Source organism: Mustela nigripes, chromosome 2 (assembly GCF_022355385.1).
Source record: "Mustela nigripes isolate SB6536 chromosome 2, MUSNIG.SB6536, whole genome shotgun sequence".
Lineage (NCBI taxonomy): Eukaryota > Metazoa > Chordata > Mammalia > Carnivora > Mustelidae > Mustela > Mustela nigripes.
This window is the reverse complement of record NC_081558.1, coordinates 25,421,468-25,433,705: the sequence shown is the minus strand read 5'-3', so window position 1 is coordinate 25,433,705 and position 12,238 is coordinate 25,421,468. Positions and strand designations below refer to the sequence as shown.

Genomic DNA, 12,238 nt, shown 5'->3' with positions numbered 1-12,238 from the left:
AAATATCGCCCATATTAGATAGTCATGGCCACTATTCTTGACAAAAAGAATTCTGTCTGATCGTGTATCTGTTCTTACTGAAAATCTTTCTCTCGTTCTCCATTTTCAATAGGGAGGAGTTGGAATTTCTCCCTTGGTTGCAACCTTCTCTTCTCCCAGCTTAACCACCCCATGCTTCCCATGACCCTTTGAACATCTCCCCACCTCTCTCCTTCACTGTGGCTCCCCTCCCTTCAGCCTAGCAAAACGCTACCCAACCTTAACGACCTGCTCAAATGGCTCTTCTCCTAGTGGGACCTGAGTATTGCCCCCGGCTGTTTCCTCAGTGTTCCTGGTGTTCCAAGGCCATGGAACATGACAGGATGAGCAGCAAACATTTTTTGCAGGTCTGCATTCCCTCTGGCCCTTGAGGTTTTGGTTTTCTGTTTTTTTTGTGGTTTTTTTGTATGCCCAACACTTTGAACGCTGAGCTGGGCACTTTTCTGTGAATGAAGGACCCCTGCTCCCACAGGCCCGGCTGCATTTCTTTCTTCAGCAGGGTCTGTGGATAATAGAGAGAATTCCAGGTAATAGGGCTGGAACGCCAGGCTGTGAGCTCCGTGAGTGTGGGATCTGCCCTGTTGCTCCAGAGTCTGCACTGTGGTTAATGCTCATTTAGTCGCTGTCAGACAGTTGCCTGAATGAGCACCATGGTAAGGAGCCCGTGTTGCAGACCTGGATTCAGACTTCTATTCCATCACTGCCGAGCTTGGACAACAGGGTGTCAAGATAGGGGATGAGATGGTGAGGTGGGGAGTGTGATCCTTTAGGCAGCTAGGTCAGGGAAGGCTTCCTGTAAGCTGGGACCAAACTATGAGAGAGGTGCTGCTGTAACATGAAGATCTGGAGGAAAGGATTTTCTGGAGAGCAAGTGCTAAGGCCCTGGGAGCAGCAAAGAGCTTAATGAGGAATAGAAAGTTTGACTAGAGCTTGGGAGTTGGCAGGAGAGTAGAATGAAATAAGGGCTTAGGAGGGAGACAGGGGTCAATTGATGCAGGGCTCTGTGGACCAAGGGACAGTGTTGGGATTGAATTTGTGAAATGTGAAAGAAGCCATTCAGTCCTTGTGCTCCGAATCAGTCTGCGGGATCAGGTTCTGGACCGCTTCAGCTTTAGCCTGTCCTGTGTTCTGTGGGTATGAGCTAACCTCTAGCAGTAAAACCCAGTTCTGATTGATTTAAGCAGAAGAGAAATTTATTACAGGATATAGGAAGCTCAGAGAATTTCGGAAGGGTTAGGGAACCCGGAACAACCTCAGATTACACCACTAAACATTTCCTCCAAGCACACTTGCTGCCACTGCTGCGCGGGTGTGGGTAGCACGGTTTGTGCCAAGTAATGTGGCTGCTCAGGTATCCTCGTTGCTGCCTCTGTGAGTTGCTGCCACCGCACCCCGCCTCCAAGAATAGCATCTGCAGGGACGCCTGGGTGGCTCAGTTGGTTAAGCAGCTGCCTTCGGCTCAGGTCATGATCCCGGCGTCCTGGGATCGAGTCCCACATCGGGCTTCTTGCTCGGCAGGGAGCCTGCTTCTCCCTCTGCCTCTGCCTGCCATTCTGTCTGCCTGTGCTTGCTCTCTGCCCCCCTTTCTCTCTGATAAATAAATAAAATCTTAAAAAAAAAAAAAAAAAGAATAGCATCTGCAGCGTTCCTGCTCTTTGCATGCCAGCTTTTGATGCCACATCTGGGGTGGGATTATCTGATTGGTTGAGCCTAGTTCATGCTCTCCTGCCCGAGCCACAAGGGAGGCTGGGAGAGAACGTGTGTGGTATCCTCATCTCTTTCAGCCAAACGAACGTCGGTTCTCCTTAAACCCAGGAAGACAGCTGAACTGCAGAGTATCCAGAAGGTTAAATGTCCCTCACAGAGACACGTGGAGCAGGTGACTCATGGAGTCCCTTGGCCTCAACAGCTCTCCCCAATAGGTGGTAGCACTTTAAGAAAGAAAGAGCAGACTGCCTTCCTCTTAGACAATGATTTAAGAAAAATCGTGCCAAATTTGGAAGCAACTATTTCTCGGTCTGTTGAGAGGCTAAGAACTTTTTTTTTTTTTTTAATTAGTTTAGTTCGTGCAGGTGTGTGGGGTAGCATGCTTCCTCCATGTTTATCACAGATTTGCATTCCTGTTGGAAATGCCTTAGCCATTGTCCATCCTTATAATTGCTTCTCGTTAGGGCCACGTGGGGCTTATTGTCCAAGATTTTGCTGCGAGGTTTATTGTTTATCTTATACGGTCTCCAGGAAGCTGCAGGCGGAAATCCCTGAGCCTTACCAGGAAGTCTGACTTAAAGGGACAGCTTCCCCGGCAGAGCACTAACTGAGCTTCCAACCAGAATCCACTTCCCTCTCTCTGGTGGCAGCTGGAAGCCTTTTCTGAGAATCCCGCCCTCCGCTTGGTTTGCTGGTTTCCAGTGTTGGGTTGGTTCCCTTCTGATTCTGATTTAAGAAAAAAGTGGCCATATTTGCTCTTTGAGTACACATGGATACACACCAACCAAAATAAAACAAAAAACCACTTTCGCTGTGGTAAATGGGAGTGGGGGGGGGGCGCCTGGGTGGCTCAGTTGGTTAAGCATCTGACTTTTTATTTTGCCTCAGGTCATGATATCAGAGTTGTGAGTTCGAGCCCCGTGCTAGGCTCTGTGCTGGGCGTGGAGCCTGCCCAAGATTTTCTCTCCCTTTCTCTTAGCCCTACTCCCACTTCCCCTTCCCTGTCTTACAAAAAAAAAAAAAAAAAAAAAAAAAGTAAAATAGAACTCAAGCTTTAACTACCTTCATATTTTTATTTTCCCTATTGGAAGGAAGAAGGGAAATGGGAAATTGCAAACTTCCATTGTCGTCTTCTTATTAGCTATCTAGTTGACAGCTCTCATTCAAATCAGGATAAAAATCAAATTAGCTCAGATTTAGTACCAGCTTTTCAACAAGAGAAACATTTTCTGCTTGGGAAAAAAAAAAAACCCAAGGAATTATTACTGGCTTTTTTTTTAAATTATCTTTTGAAAAATATTTTATTATGAAAAAATTTAAACTTAGGCAAAAATAGAAAGAATAGTATAATGATCCCAGTGTTTCCATCGCCTGCAGTTCTGCTTTGAAACACATGTATCAGTTAGATTCCTATAGACCTCTCTACAACCCTGGGAGGGATAATGGAGTCATTATTCCTGTTTTACAGATGAGGAAACTAAGCGTCAGGGGAGTTAAGGGAGTTACCAGGTCTTCAACTAGTAAATGGCAAAACCAGAGAACACAAAGCTATTCTGTCAATTGACTGGTCATCATTTCAGCCAGCCAGTTGTTCCCGGAAATTATCTTCAAGGAGATATCTGGATTCAAAATAAGGATGAGGAACTATTTTGTAAAAATGATTTCTGCCTTTGTTATGTATTTCTAACTCAGAAATTCAGTTTGGCAAGGGTTGTTCTTTGAAAAGAGCAAATTACTGTTTAAATCCCCCCTGAGATACTCAGGTGCTAGGAACACCAGCCCCCACTTCATATTCACATTTTCCACTTCTAATCCATTTTGACAGTATAATGGCCAAATAGTAACTCTCATTTCCAAGTGAGGAAGCTCTCTGGCTGGTAGATATCAGCTAATCAGTTTTTAAACCTTTCCTTTTCCTAAGAAGTGGGCAGAGGTCAGCAACCCACTGGAGTTTCTCTCTGAACTGACAGTGGAACAAAGAGACGGTCCTTTGGAAAAACTGTACTCAGGGTGTCCATGTTTCTGAGCAATAAATCGAATGGTCTTATTTGCTGATACCCCCATCTGCTCCTTGTGGAAATGCTTCAGGCCACCCTTGCTTGTGTTCATGAAGGAGGGGGAGCCCCTAGGGTGCTGCTTCTTCACCATGCATACTGGAAGGCAGCTTCCCCTATTTCTGATTCACTTTTTAAAATAGCTGTCTGGGTGTCGGTTGCCAAAATAATGTGAGGAATTTGATTATAAAAGTTCAGGTCTGTTTAGAGAGAAAAAATACAGTGCTCAAGCAGTTGCTGGTAACAAAACCAGCAAGATAAGCACTCAAGATTAGCCGTGATTAGCAATCTGCTGAGACTTCCATGTTTGAGTCTCATTTATTTTTAGTTCTTGTGTTGAAACCATAGATGAAGACTTTTCTATTTATTCATTCTTGACCTTGGGCAGCCAGGTTTGCTCCCACATTCTTCTCATCATTTTGTAATCTCGTTGAGCTGGGATATTAAGCAGAGCTCTAGAAGAGCATCAACATTTTCAAATGCTCCAAGTCTCTTGAGTTAAACTGTCTTGAGTACAAGCAGCCCCAGCCTGGGACAGGGTTTGGACCCCCCCCCCCCACCCCGCCTTTGTTGGTGATTCATGGTGAAGGGGGCAGAGTGGTTGTTCGAGTTTTGCACTGGATTAACCACACTTCCAGCACTGGGGAGTAGATATGAAGACAGTTGATAAGAATGCATGACCACAGGTAACTCCCAGGCTCAAAATATTTTGAAGCCCTTTTTATTTCTCACTGACTTGCCATGCATGATACCTTCCTGCCAACCTAGTAACATCAATGAGTAGTCCTGTACCTCCCCTCTCCACTGCAACATACATTTTTGTTTTTTCTTAGTCTTACTTGAATTTTTTTTAAAGATTTTTATTTATTTATTTGACAGACAGAGATCACAAGTAGGCAGAGAGGCAGGCAGAGAAAGAAGAGGAAGCAGGCCCCCGCTGAGCAGAGAGCCTGATGCGAGGCTTGATCCCTGGGATCATGACCTGAGCTGAAGGCAGAAGCTTTAACCCACTGAGCCACCCAGGCGCCCCTAGTCTTACTTGAATTTGACAGTAGCATCTAAAACCTAAGATCCATGAAGCAATGATTTTTCTGATATTGGGATCTTGGTTAAATCGATATGCAGTATACTATTTTAATTTGGTCCCTGCAGCCATGAGATTGTTTCATCGCCTAGTTTTCAATTTGGTTTGTGGGATTATTTTAAAATGTGAAGTATCATGGGCATCTAGGTGGGTCAGTCAGTTAAGCGTCCAACTCTTGATTTCAGCTCAGGTCACCATCTCAGGATGGTGGGATTGAGCCTCACATTGTCTCCATGCTCAGCCAGGAGTCTGCTTGAGAGTTCTCTCTCTCTCCCCCTCTCCCTCTGCCCCTCCCCTCATGTGTGTTATTTCTCTCTCTCTCTCTTTTTAAAAAAGATTTATTTGTTTTTTTTTATTTGAGAGAGAGAAAGAGCACAAGAGCAGGGTTAGGGGCAGAGGGAGAAGCAGACTGTCCCCTGAGCAGGGGGTCTGATGTGGGCCTCGATCCTCGGACTCCAGAATCATGACCTGAGCCAAAGACAGACACTTAACTGCCTGAGCCAGCCAGGTGCTCCCTGCTTTCTCTCTTTAACAAAATAAAATAAGAAAATAAAAATGTAAGGCATCAATGGAATATGGTCAAAGACCATGAAATTCCCGGCCATCCCTGAGCTTTTGTGAAATCTATGGCTTCTTGGGTATAAATAGGGAAGAGATTGAGGAACCAGAATAAAATTCACATGGAGAAAACCACCGTTAGTCACCAACTTTTAATGAAGAATTCTACTAAATCTCACCATTTTGTCTTATGTACATGAAATTACCACAACTCAGAGGAATATGTTTCTTATAATATTTTTGGTGAGAAAACGGCTTGAAACTTCTCAACAGAAAATTCGGTGGAATACATAGAATAACAGTACAGGAAACACATCCGTGTGAGTTGCAGGGCCAGAAGGAAGCATGTGGTGGCACGGTAGCTGGGTCCACATTTTGGCACTGGTGTCTTCTGCATACAACAAGAATTTGCTAGTAATGTGGTTATTTAACCAGATGTGGGGAAATGGGGGCCAGTTTTTGCATTATAGGTGCCTTATGGGTATTTCCCCATTATAAATATATAGTGATTCAGCTCCACACACTTAGAGAAAAATATTATACCCTGAGAACCTACGCCCCCAGAATTTCATAGGTTTTTTTTTTTTTTTTTCTTTTTAACGTTTCACTCTGATCTATGTAGGATTTATTTTGGACAGTGTGAAGTAGGGCTTTTAAAGGAGGCTTTCCTTTCCAAGAAATGAATTATCCCATTTGTTAGTGATTCTTTCTCCTCCTGTGGTTTGCAGTCCAACATTTGCCATATGTCAAGTTCCAGAATATTCTGGGGCAGGTTTCTGGAGGTCTGCTCCAGGGGCCGTATGGCTGCACTAGGGGCTTGGAAGTCAGCCCACCCAGGCCCCAGGCCTGACCCTGCCACCTCTAGGCCCTCTTGGGCAGGCTCCTGCCACCTGTTTAAGCCTCCATTTAAAAAAAAAATGTGTACAGTAGCGATAACGATGAGGCTTATCTCAGGATACTTGTGAAGGTCAAGTAAAAAACTGCATGGCAACTTCCATTAAAACATCAAGAATCTGCAGTCACCATTAATGGTTTTAGTAACTGTGGCTTAAAAAAATAAAAAGATTTTATTTATTCATTTGACAGAGAGAGGGAACACAAGCAGGGAGAGTGGGAGAGGGAGAAGTAGGCTTCCCGCAGAGCAGGGAACCTGATGCAGGGCTCGATCCCGGGGCAGACGCCCAACTGACTGAGCCACCCAGGCAACCCTAACTGTGGCTTTGGATGTTTTTATATCTGCACACAGATGCACTTTCATCATGAATGATGTTCTCAGCAGTGGCAGAGTTCATAAGTAACTGGGAGACCAGATTTCAAGAGCTTCTGTCCTGTTGACAGTTCACAGGCTAGGGGCTGACGTAACAGGTTCCTCCATCCTGTGGGATGCTCCGCCACATGTATGTATACACATGTATGATGTAGGAGGAGCCTCTGGATGCCGAGTGAAAAGAGCAAGTGGTAGAATACTGTTGCCATTCCATTTTTGAAAAACAGAAATAAAAAAATAAAATGTTGTACATAGCAACCTGTGCGCATTGAGACAGAAGGAAATGTCTAGAAGGATTGCCAAACCGGTGGCCCTTGGGTTGTATCCAGGCAGCATCTGTGTTTTGTGTGGCCTGTTTAGCACTTTTCAAAATGGTGGATTTGTTGCCAGCATTTAAACGTTGTGAGATTTTATACATATAACCTGGGATTTGCAGCTTCTCTTGAAAAACTGGAATGTCTGGTAACTCTGGGCCAGTAGTCCCTTGGTACCCCCATAAGCTCTGGGGGCTCACCCAGGCTTTTCTTTTAGGTACCTGTCCGTGGCCTTGAAAGCACTTGGGTTTATAACCCCTTCATCTACAGCTGGCTTTAACATGGGTGCCTCTGGCAAATGGGATTGGGCTGGAGAAAAAAGCAGGGCCTTTGGGAAGACTCACTTATTACACTATATACTTCTGTATGATTTGTGTTATAATGACACCATGTTACTTTTAAAATAGAAAAATTTGTAGAAAAACCTATTTGAGTACTTGGTTGTATCCTAGGTGCCCTGTAGAGAAGACCCACATTCCCATACCTTTATAAACTTTCATTATGAAGCTAAAAATGAATGTGAACTCTGCGTGGCAGGAGCCTCTTATTATTGAAATGTTCCTTCAAGATGCCCTCTACATGGACCATTTTCGTTCCTGGAGTTCTTGCTTTGGTCAAAGCAGGGATGTCAGGGGAGATGGCCATGCCCTGTTCCTTCCTTCCTTTTCTCCTGCAGGGGGTATCTGCTGGCTCTCCTGCCCATGCCCCCTCTTCACTGCTCCCTGCCCTGGGACCCACTCAATTTCACCTCTTCCACGAAGTGCTACAGCCCACGGGTTTCAGTTCTTCTTTCTCGTTCATAGTCAGCAACCAGAAGTCAGGCTTAATCATTCTTGGATCAGTTGATGTGACTGTGCCCTCTTTTCCCCAGAGAAGAAGTAAAGTCTAGTGATCATTTTACATTCCCTTCAGACACTCATTGGGGGTGACCCTGGCCTTGGCTGCTGGGGCTCCATTCAGTGGCTGTGTTTTAAAATCCTCCAGGAGAGGAGCAGCAGGGTTTATGAGAACCTCATCAGCCTTCAGGAGACTGACATTCTTCATTAGCTGAGCTGCCTAATCTCACCTTGTTTCTAGGCGTGTACGAATTCAGACCCCCTTCTGTACAGGAGGTTAGGCAAGAGGCCTTTTTAGGAATGCCTTCCCTCCCACCCCAACCTGGCACCATCCTGCCCCAGGCTTGCTTTGTGGGGAGTCAGGCTTTTGGAACTAGGGGATACCAAGGAGGAGCTGAAACCCACCTTTTGTGGGCATTGCCGTTTTTGGCACACATGGCCTACTGTTTCCTGAGTGCCAGACCTGGTAGTTACCACATGTGGGCTTTGAGGTGACCCAGATGGTTGCCTAAAAGGGCTGAGCCTTTTTCATGGTGATTTCACTTCCTTCTTTGTCCAAACAGATAGGACCCCTTCAAGCTCTTCGAAGCGAGACCCGAGTCTGTCGGGGAGCAGTGCTTTCAACGCATTTGCTTTTCTTGCCAAGTACCCTGTGGGTCTGCACGTCCCTGCTAATGCCCTCGCTGATTCTCCTGCCTAGAAAACCCCTCCGAATTCTACCCATGTGTCTTGCTCTAAGAAGTCTTTCCAGACTTTGACCCTTAAAAAAATGCATTGGCCAGGCTCGGTTACATCTTGGCCCCTCAACACTCTTTTGCAAATCCCAGAACTTATTTTGTTCTTCAGTCATGGGTGGTTTATCTTTGTATATCCAGAACCCGGTGCTGCCTTCTGTAATGTCTGCAGGGCACGAGGCACTCTTCAGAGGCCCTGTGTTAGGGGCCAAGTCACTGCTGTGAGAGGATGGGGAGAGCCTGCACCCTTGTGTGCTCTAGGGTCCTGTCTTAGATGGAAGTTTCTTCTCTCTTTGCTGGGACCCCCACTTCACTCAGGGCTCAGACAAATCAAGGCTCTTAAAAATCTGTGCATTTGTGGGGCGCCTGGGTGGCTTAGTGGTTAAGCCTCTGCCTTTGGCTCAGGTCATGATCTCAGTGTCCTGGGATCAAGCCCTGCATCGGGCTCTCTGCTTGGTGGAGAGCCTGCTTCCCCCCTTTTCTCTGCCTGCCTCTCTGCCTACTTGTGATCTCTGTCTGTCAAATAAATAAATAAAATCTTTAAAAAAAAAAAAATCTGTGCATTTGTTAAACAAGCCCTAGGAGACTTTTGCCTTTTGCCTAGGAGACTTTAGCTAAATCTTTGTAGCTAAAAGTTGCCAATCAAATACTACTCAGAAAAGGAGAAACTAAAAATAAATCACTGAAGGCTGCGCTGGCGTTGTGTCTCCTGGGATTTGAGACCCACCGCCACCACCACCATGCAGGGAAGTGAGGGTGTCGAGTTGTTTGTGGACCGGGGTCAAACAGGGCTGGATTTCACCTGAAACTTTGTAGGTCCCTGTGAGACACTCTGTCTCACCCAGAGAGTCTTGGATTTGTGAAAGGCAGGCGACCGGGCAAGGTGTTCATTCTGGTGAGATCCCATTGTGTAAAGTGAGAAATGTCAGCCATGAGTTATTTCCATACTAATTCTGAGAAGAGTAGTCAGGCCTTCTGTGATCAACAAACTGAAAGGGAGGTTTCCAGAGGGAGCTGTTTGGAAGGGGGCTCTGAAGAGAAGATTTGCCTAAGGGGAAAAAAATAAAAGAAACGGATGGGTGTGGTATTCACCATCACTCTCATTTACTGAGTTGCTACAAACTTGGCGATTCAGTGAGGGCTCTGTGTCCTGGGCAGGGCTGCTGGCTCTATGGATTCTGTTCTGAACAAAGTTCTTGCAGTGTCCCTTTTCTCTGTCTCACGCTGATGTTTGAGGTCGGGTGTGCAAAGCTCCAGACTTGAGACCCGATGTCCTAGCCACAAACTCTTTGGAGCTGCTGGAGTGCCCCACATGGCTTTAGGTGGGGACCCAGTGAGCATTGTTTGTTTCCTCCAGGCTGGGGCTTGCCCAGCCAGACACTGGGTTCTGGAGTGCCTCCGAATGCCCAAAGGCACAGTGCTCTGAAAAAGCAGCAGCAGGCGAGGAAACCGCCGGAGGTGGGGAGCTCTTGGCTGGTGTGGTCTCAGCTTCTGACACTTGTAACTGATGGCCCCCTGTCACTTCCTGTCATGCAGCCCAAGTGGCAGGGAGGAGTTCCTTCAGGGAAACTATGCTCTGCTCAGCTCAGAGAATCCCGTCTGCAGGGCTCCGTTGCAGTTAGGGGCGGGGGACTCTGCGTGGATGAGGCCGGAGCGCCCCATGGTTTGGTGCTGCTTCTTTGTCCGGGCTCAGGTAAGCTCACTGTGGCAGAATCAGGGATGGACAGGCACCCCACTTCCATGCCTGGCTGGGCAGGACTGGGAGCTGACGGGAGGGAGGGCAAAGCTTTCACCTCCCAAGCAAATGGGCAGGGAAGCTGCTGTTAAAAACACCTGGGATGATGGAGGGGGACTTCTCTCTCACTTTAGCGTGAACCAGAAAAGAGCTGTGTGGTTGTGTTTAAGACCACAATGGTGGCTTGGTTGGAGATGATGAGTTAAGTGAGTGCCTAGCTGTCAGTGCTTCCTCTAGCATCTGTGATTGGAGGAGAGAGAGAGAGAGAGTGGGAGGAGGGGGCACGGGGGTGTCTTTCACTCTTTATTTCACGATGCTAGTATTTTAATTTTTATAAGAGATCTGTTTTCAATTAATCAGGAAAAAAAGAGTGAAAACAAAAAGGATGCATCTGACTTCTGGTATTTTTTGTTTGTGGAGTTTTTTTTTAAAGTCACAGAGTGGATTTCTAAGATCTTTTCTTTTTCTTTGGGTTGAAAGGTGGCCGAAAAGAATTTTGGAAGTTTTTTCTGCTCGGAAGAACTTCTTTGTAGGTTTCCTTATAGTGAGTCCTATGTTGTGAATGTGTTCATCTTTGAGAAGATGAAGCCAGATATTATAAGGGGAGATTCATACTCACTGGTGTTCTCATTAAGAGTGTTGGTGCCTGGTTTGGTTATGTCTGGAGGAATGGCTGGAAATGTTACATTTCTATGGGCTGAAGAATGGTTAGGAAGCCTGAAGGTTACTCCCTCTGTCCCTTTTGTTTGTGGGTGGGCATTAAAGCTTTGGATATCCACCCCTATTTTTTAAAAGAAAATGTCCATTGCTTTTTCTATTCACTCTCACCAGAATTCTGAGACTGATTTTTGTAAGGCTAATTTCAACTCTCATACATGACCATTCTAGACATACATTTTTAATCTTTTTATGTGATTTCGATGGTTTTAACTGTCTTTCTCCTTTCCCATCTGATGTATCCAGCTGTTTACTCACCTGATAAAGAATCCTTTTGAGTCTTTGAGATACAGAAATTGGCAACATGTAAAATGACTTACTACAATTTAGTGATAGTTAATGCAACATAAATAATAAGTAATATAACACTAGCTAACATTTATTAGATACTTTTCACATGAGTAAACACTTTGCTCCCATGAGTTCGTGAAATTCCTGCAACACTGTAGAGCTGGCTATTTTTACTATCCCCATTTCGTAGGTGGTAGAACTGAGGTTTAGAGACGATAAATAATCTGTCCAAAGTCACCTAGCTAGGGAGCGGCAGATCAGTCTTCAAACTCAGGCAGAATGGATTCAGAATTGACATTCTTGGCTATTAGGTCTTACCTGAGGATTCCAACAATGGAGCCCTTTCGCCAGTGTCTGTCACCTGCAGCATCTTCTGCAATTCTTTGCTTTCCTGTCCTTTGGCAAATCAGCCTGTTTGGGTGGATGTTTGCTACAGTCCAGTTAGTGGCTACCTAAGAGGTATCTAGACAAATCACTACCTTTTCTGGACTCGGTTTCCCTACCTGACAAATGGAAGTTTCCCTAAACTCATTTTAGTTCTGATATGAATCTAAGGTATGCAAGTATCTTGTACAAAAAGTCAAACACAGTTCCCATATCTTTCCTATTTCAAAGTTAAATGAGTGCGTTTAAACATACATTTCCCAAGGATATCAGCTGGCACTCAAAATGTAATTGGCTGGCAATTGGTGGCAATTGACCTTTATCTTGCGCTTGAAAATATTACTGAATACATTTTTATTTCTTGGTTCTGAGAGTCTCCAGAGAAAGGATCTGGAGGAATTGGGACTGAGTGTGGGAGGTCAGTTGGCAAATGGATATGGTGGGGAGAAAGGGAAGGGAGAAACCCTTTAAAGATCTCATAAATCCATCTTCTGAGATTTGGCCAAGGGAGTTCTATA

At 45.4% G+C, this 12,238-nt stretch overlaps 1 protein-coding gene across 6 annotated transcripts in view; it reads left to right on the top strand.

Moving 5' to 3' along the window:
- ARHGEF3 (Rho guanine nucleotide exchange factor 3) overlaps positions 1–12,238 on the top strand; it is a 315,621-nt gene that overhangs the window by 127,380 nt on the left and 176,003 nt on the right. Inside the window, exon 1 of one of the 6 annotated variants that reach the window (XM_059389997.1) lies at positions 10,142–10,286. The exons of the other annotated variants lie outside the window; for them this stretch is intronic. Within the exon in view, the coding sequence (XP_059245980.1) occupies positions 10,236–10,286 (51 nt within the window). The 5' untranslated portion in view covers positions 10,142–10,235. Of the gene's footprint in view, positions 1–10,141; positions 10,287–12,238 lie in introns of those variants that run through there. 6 annotated transcript variants of the gene reach the window in all.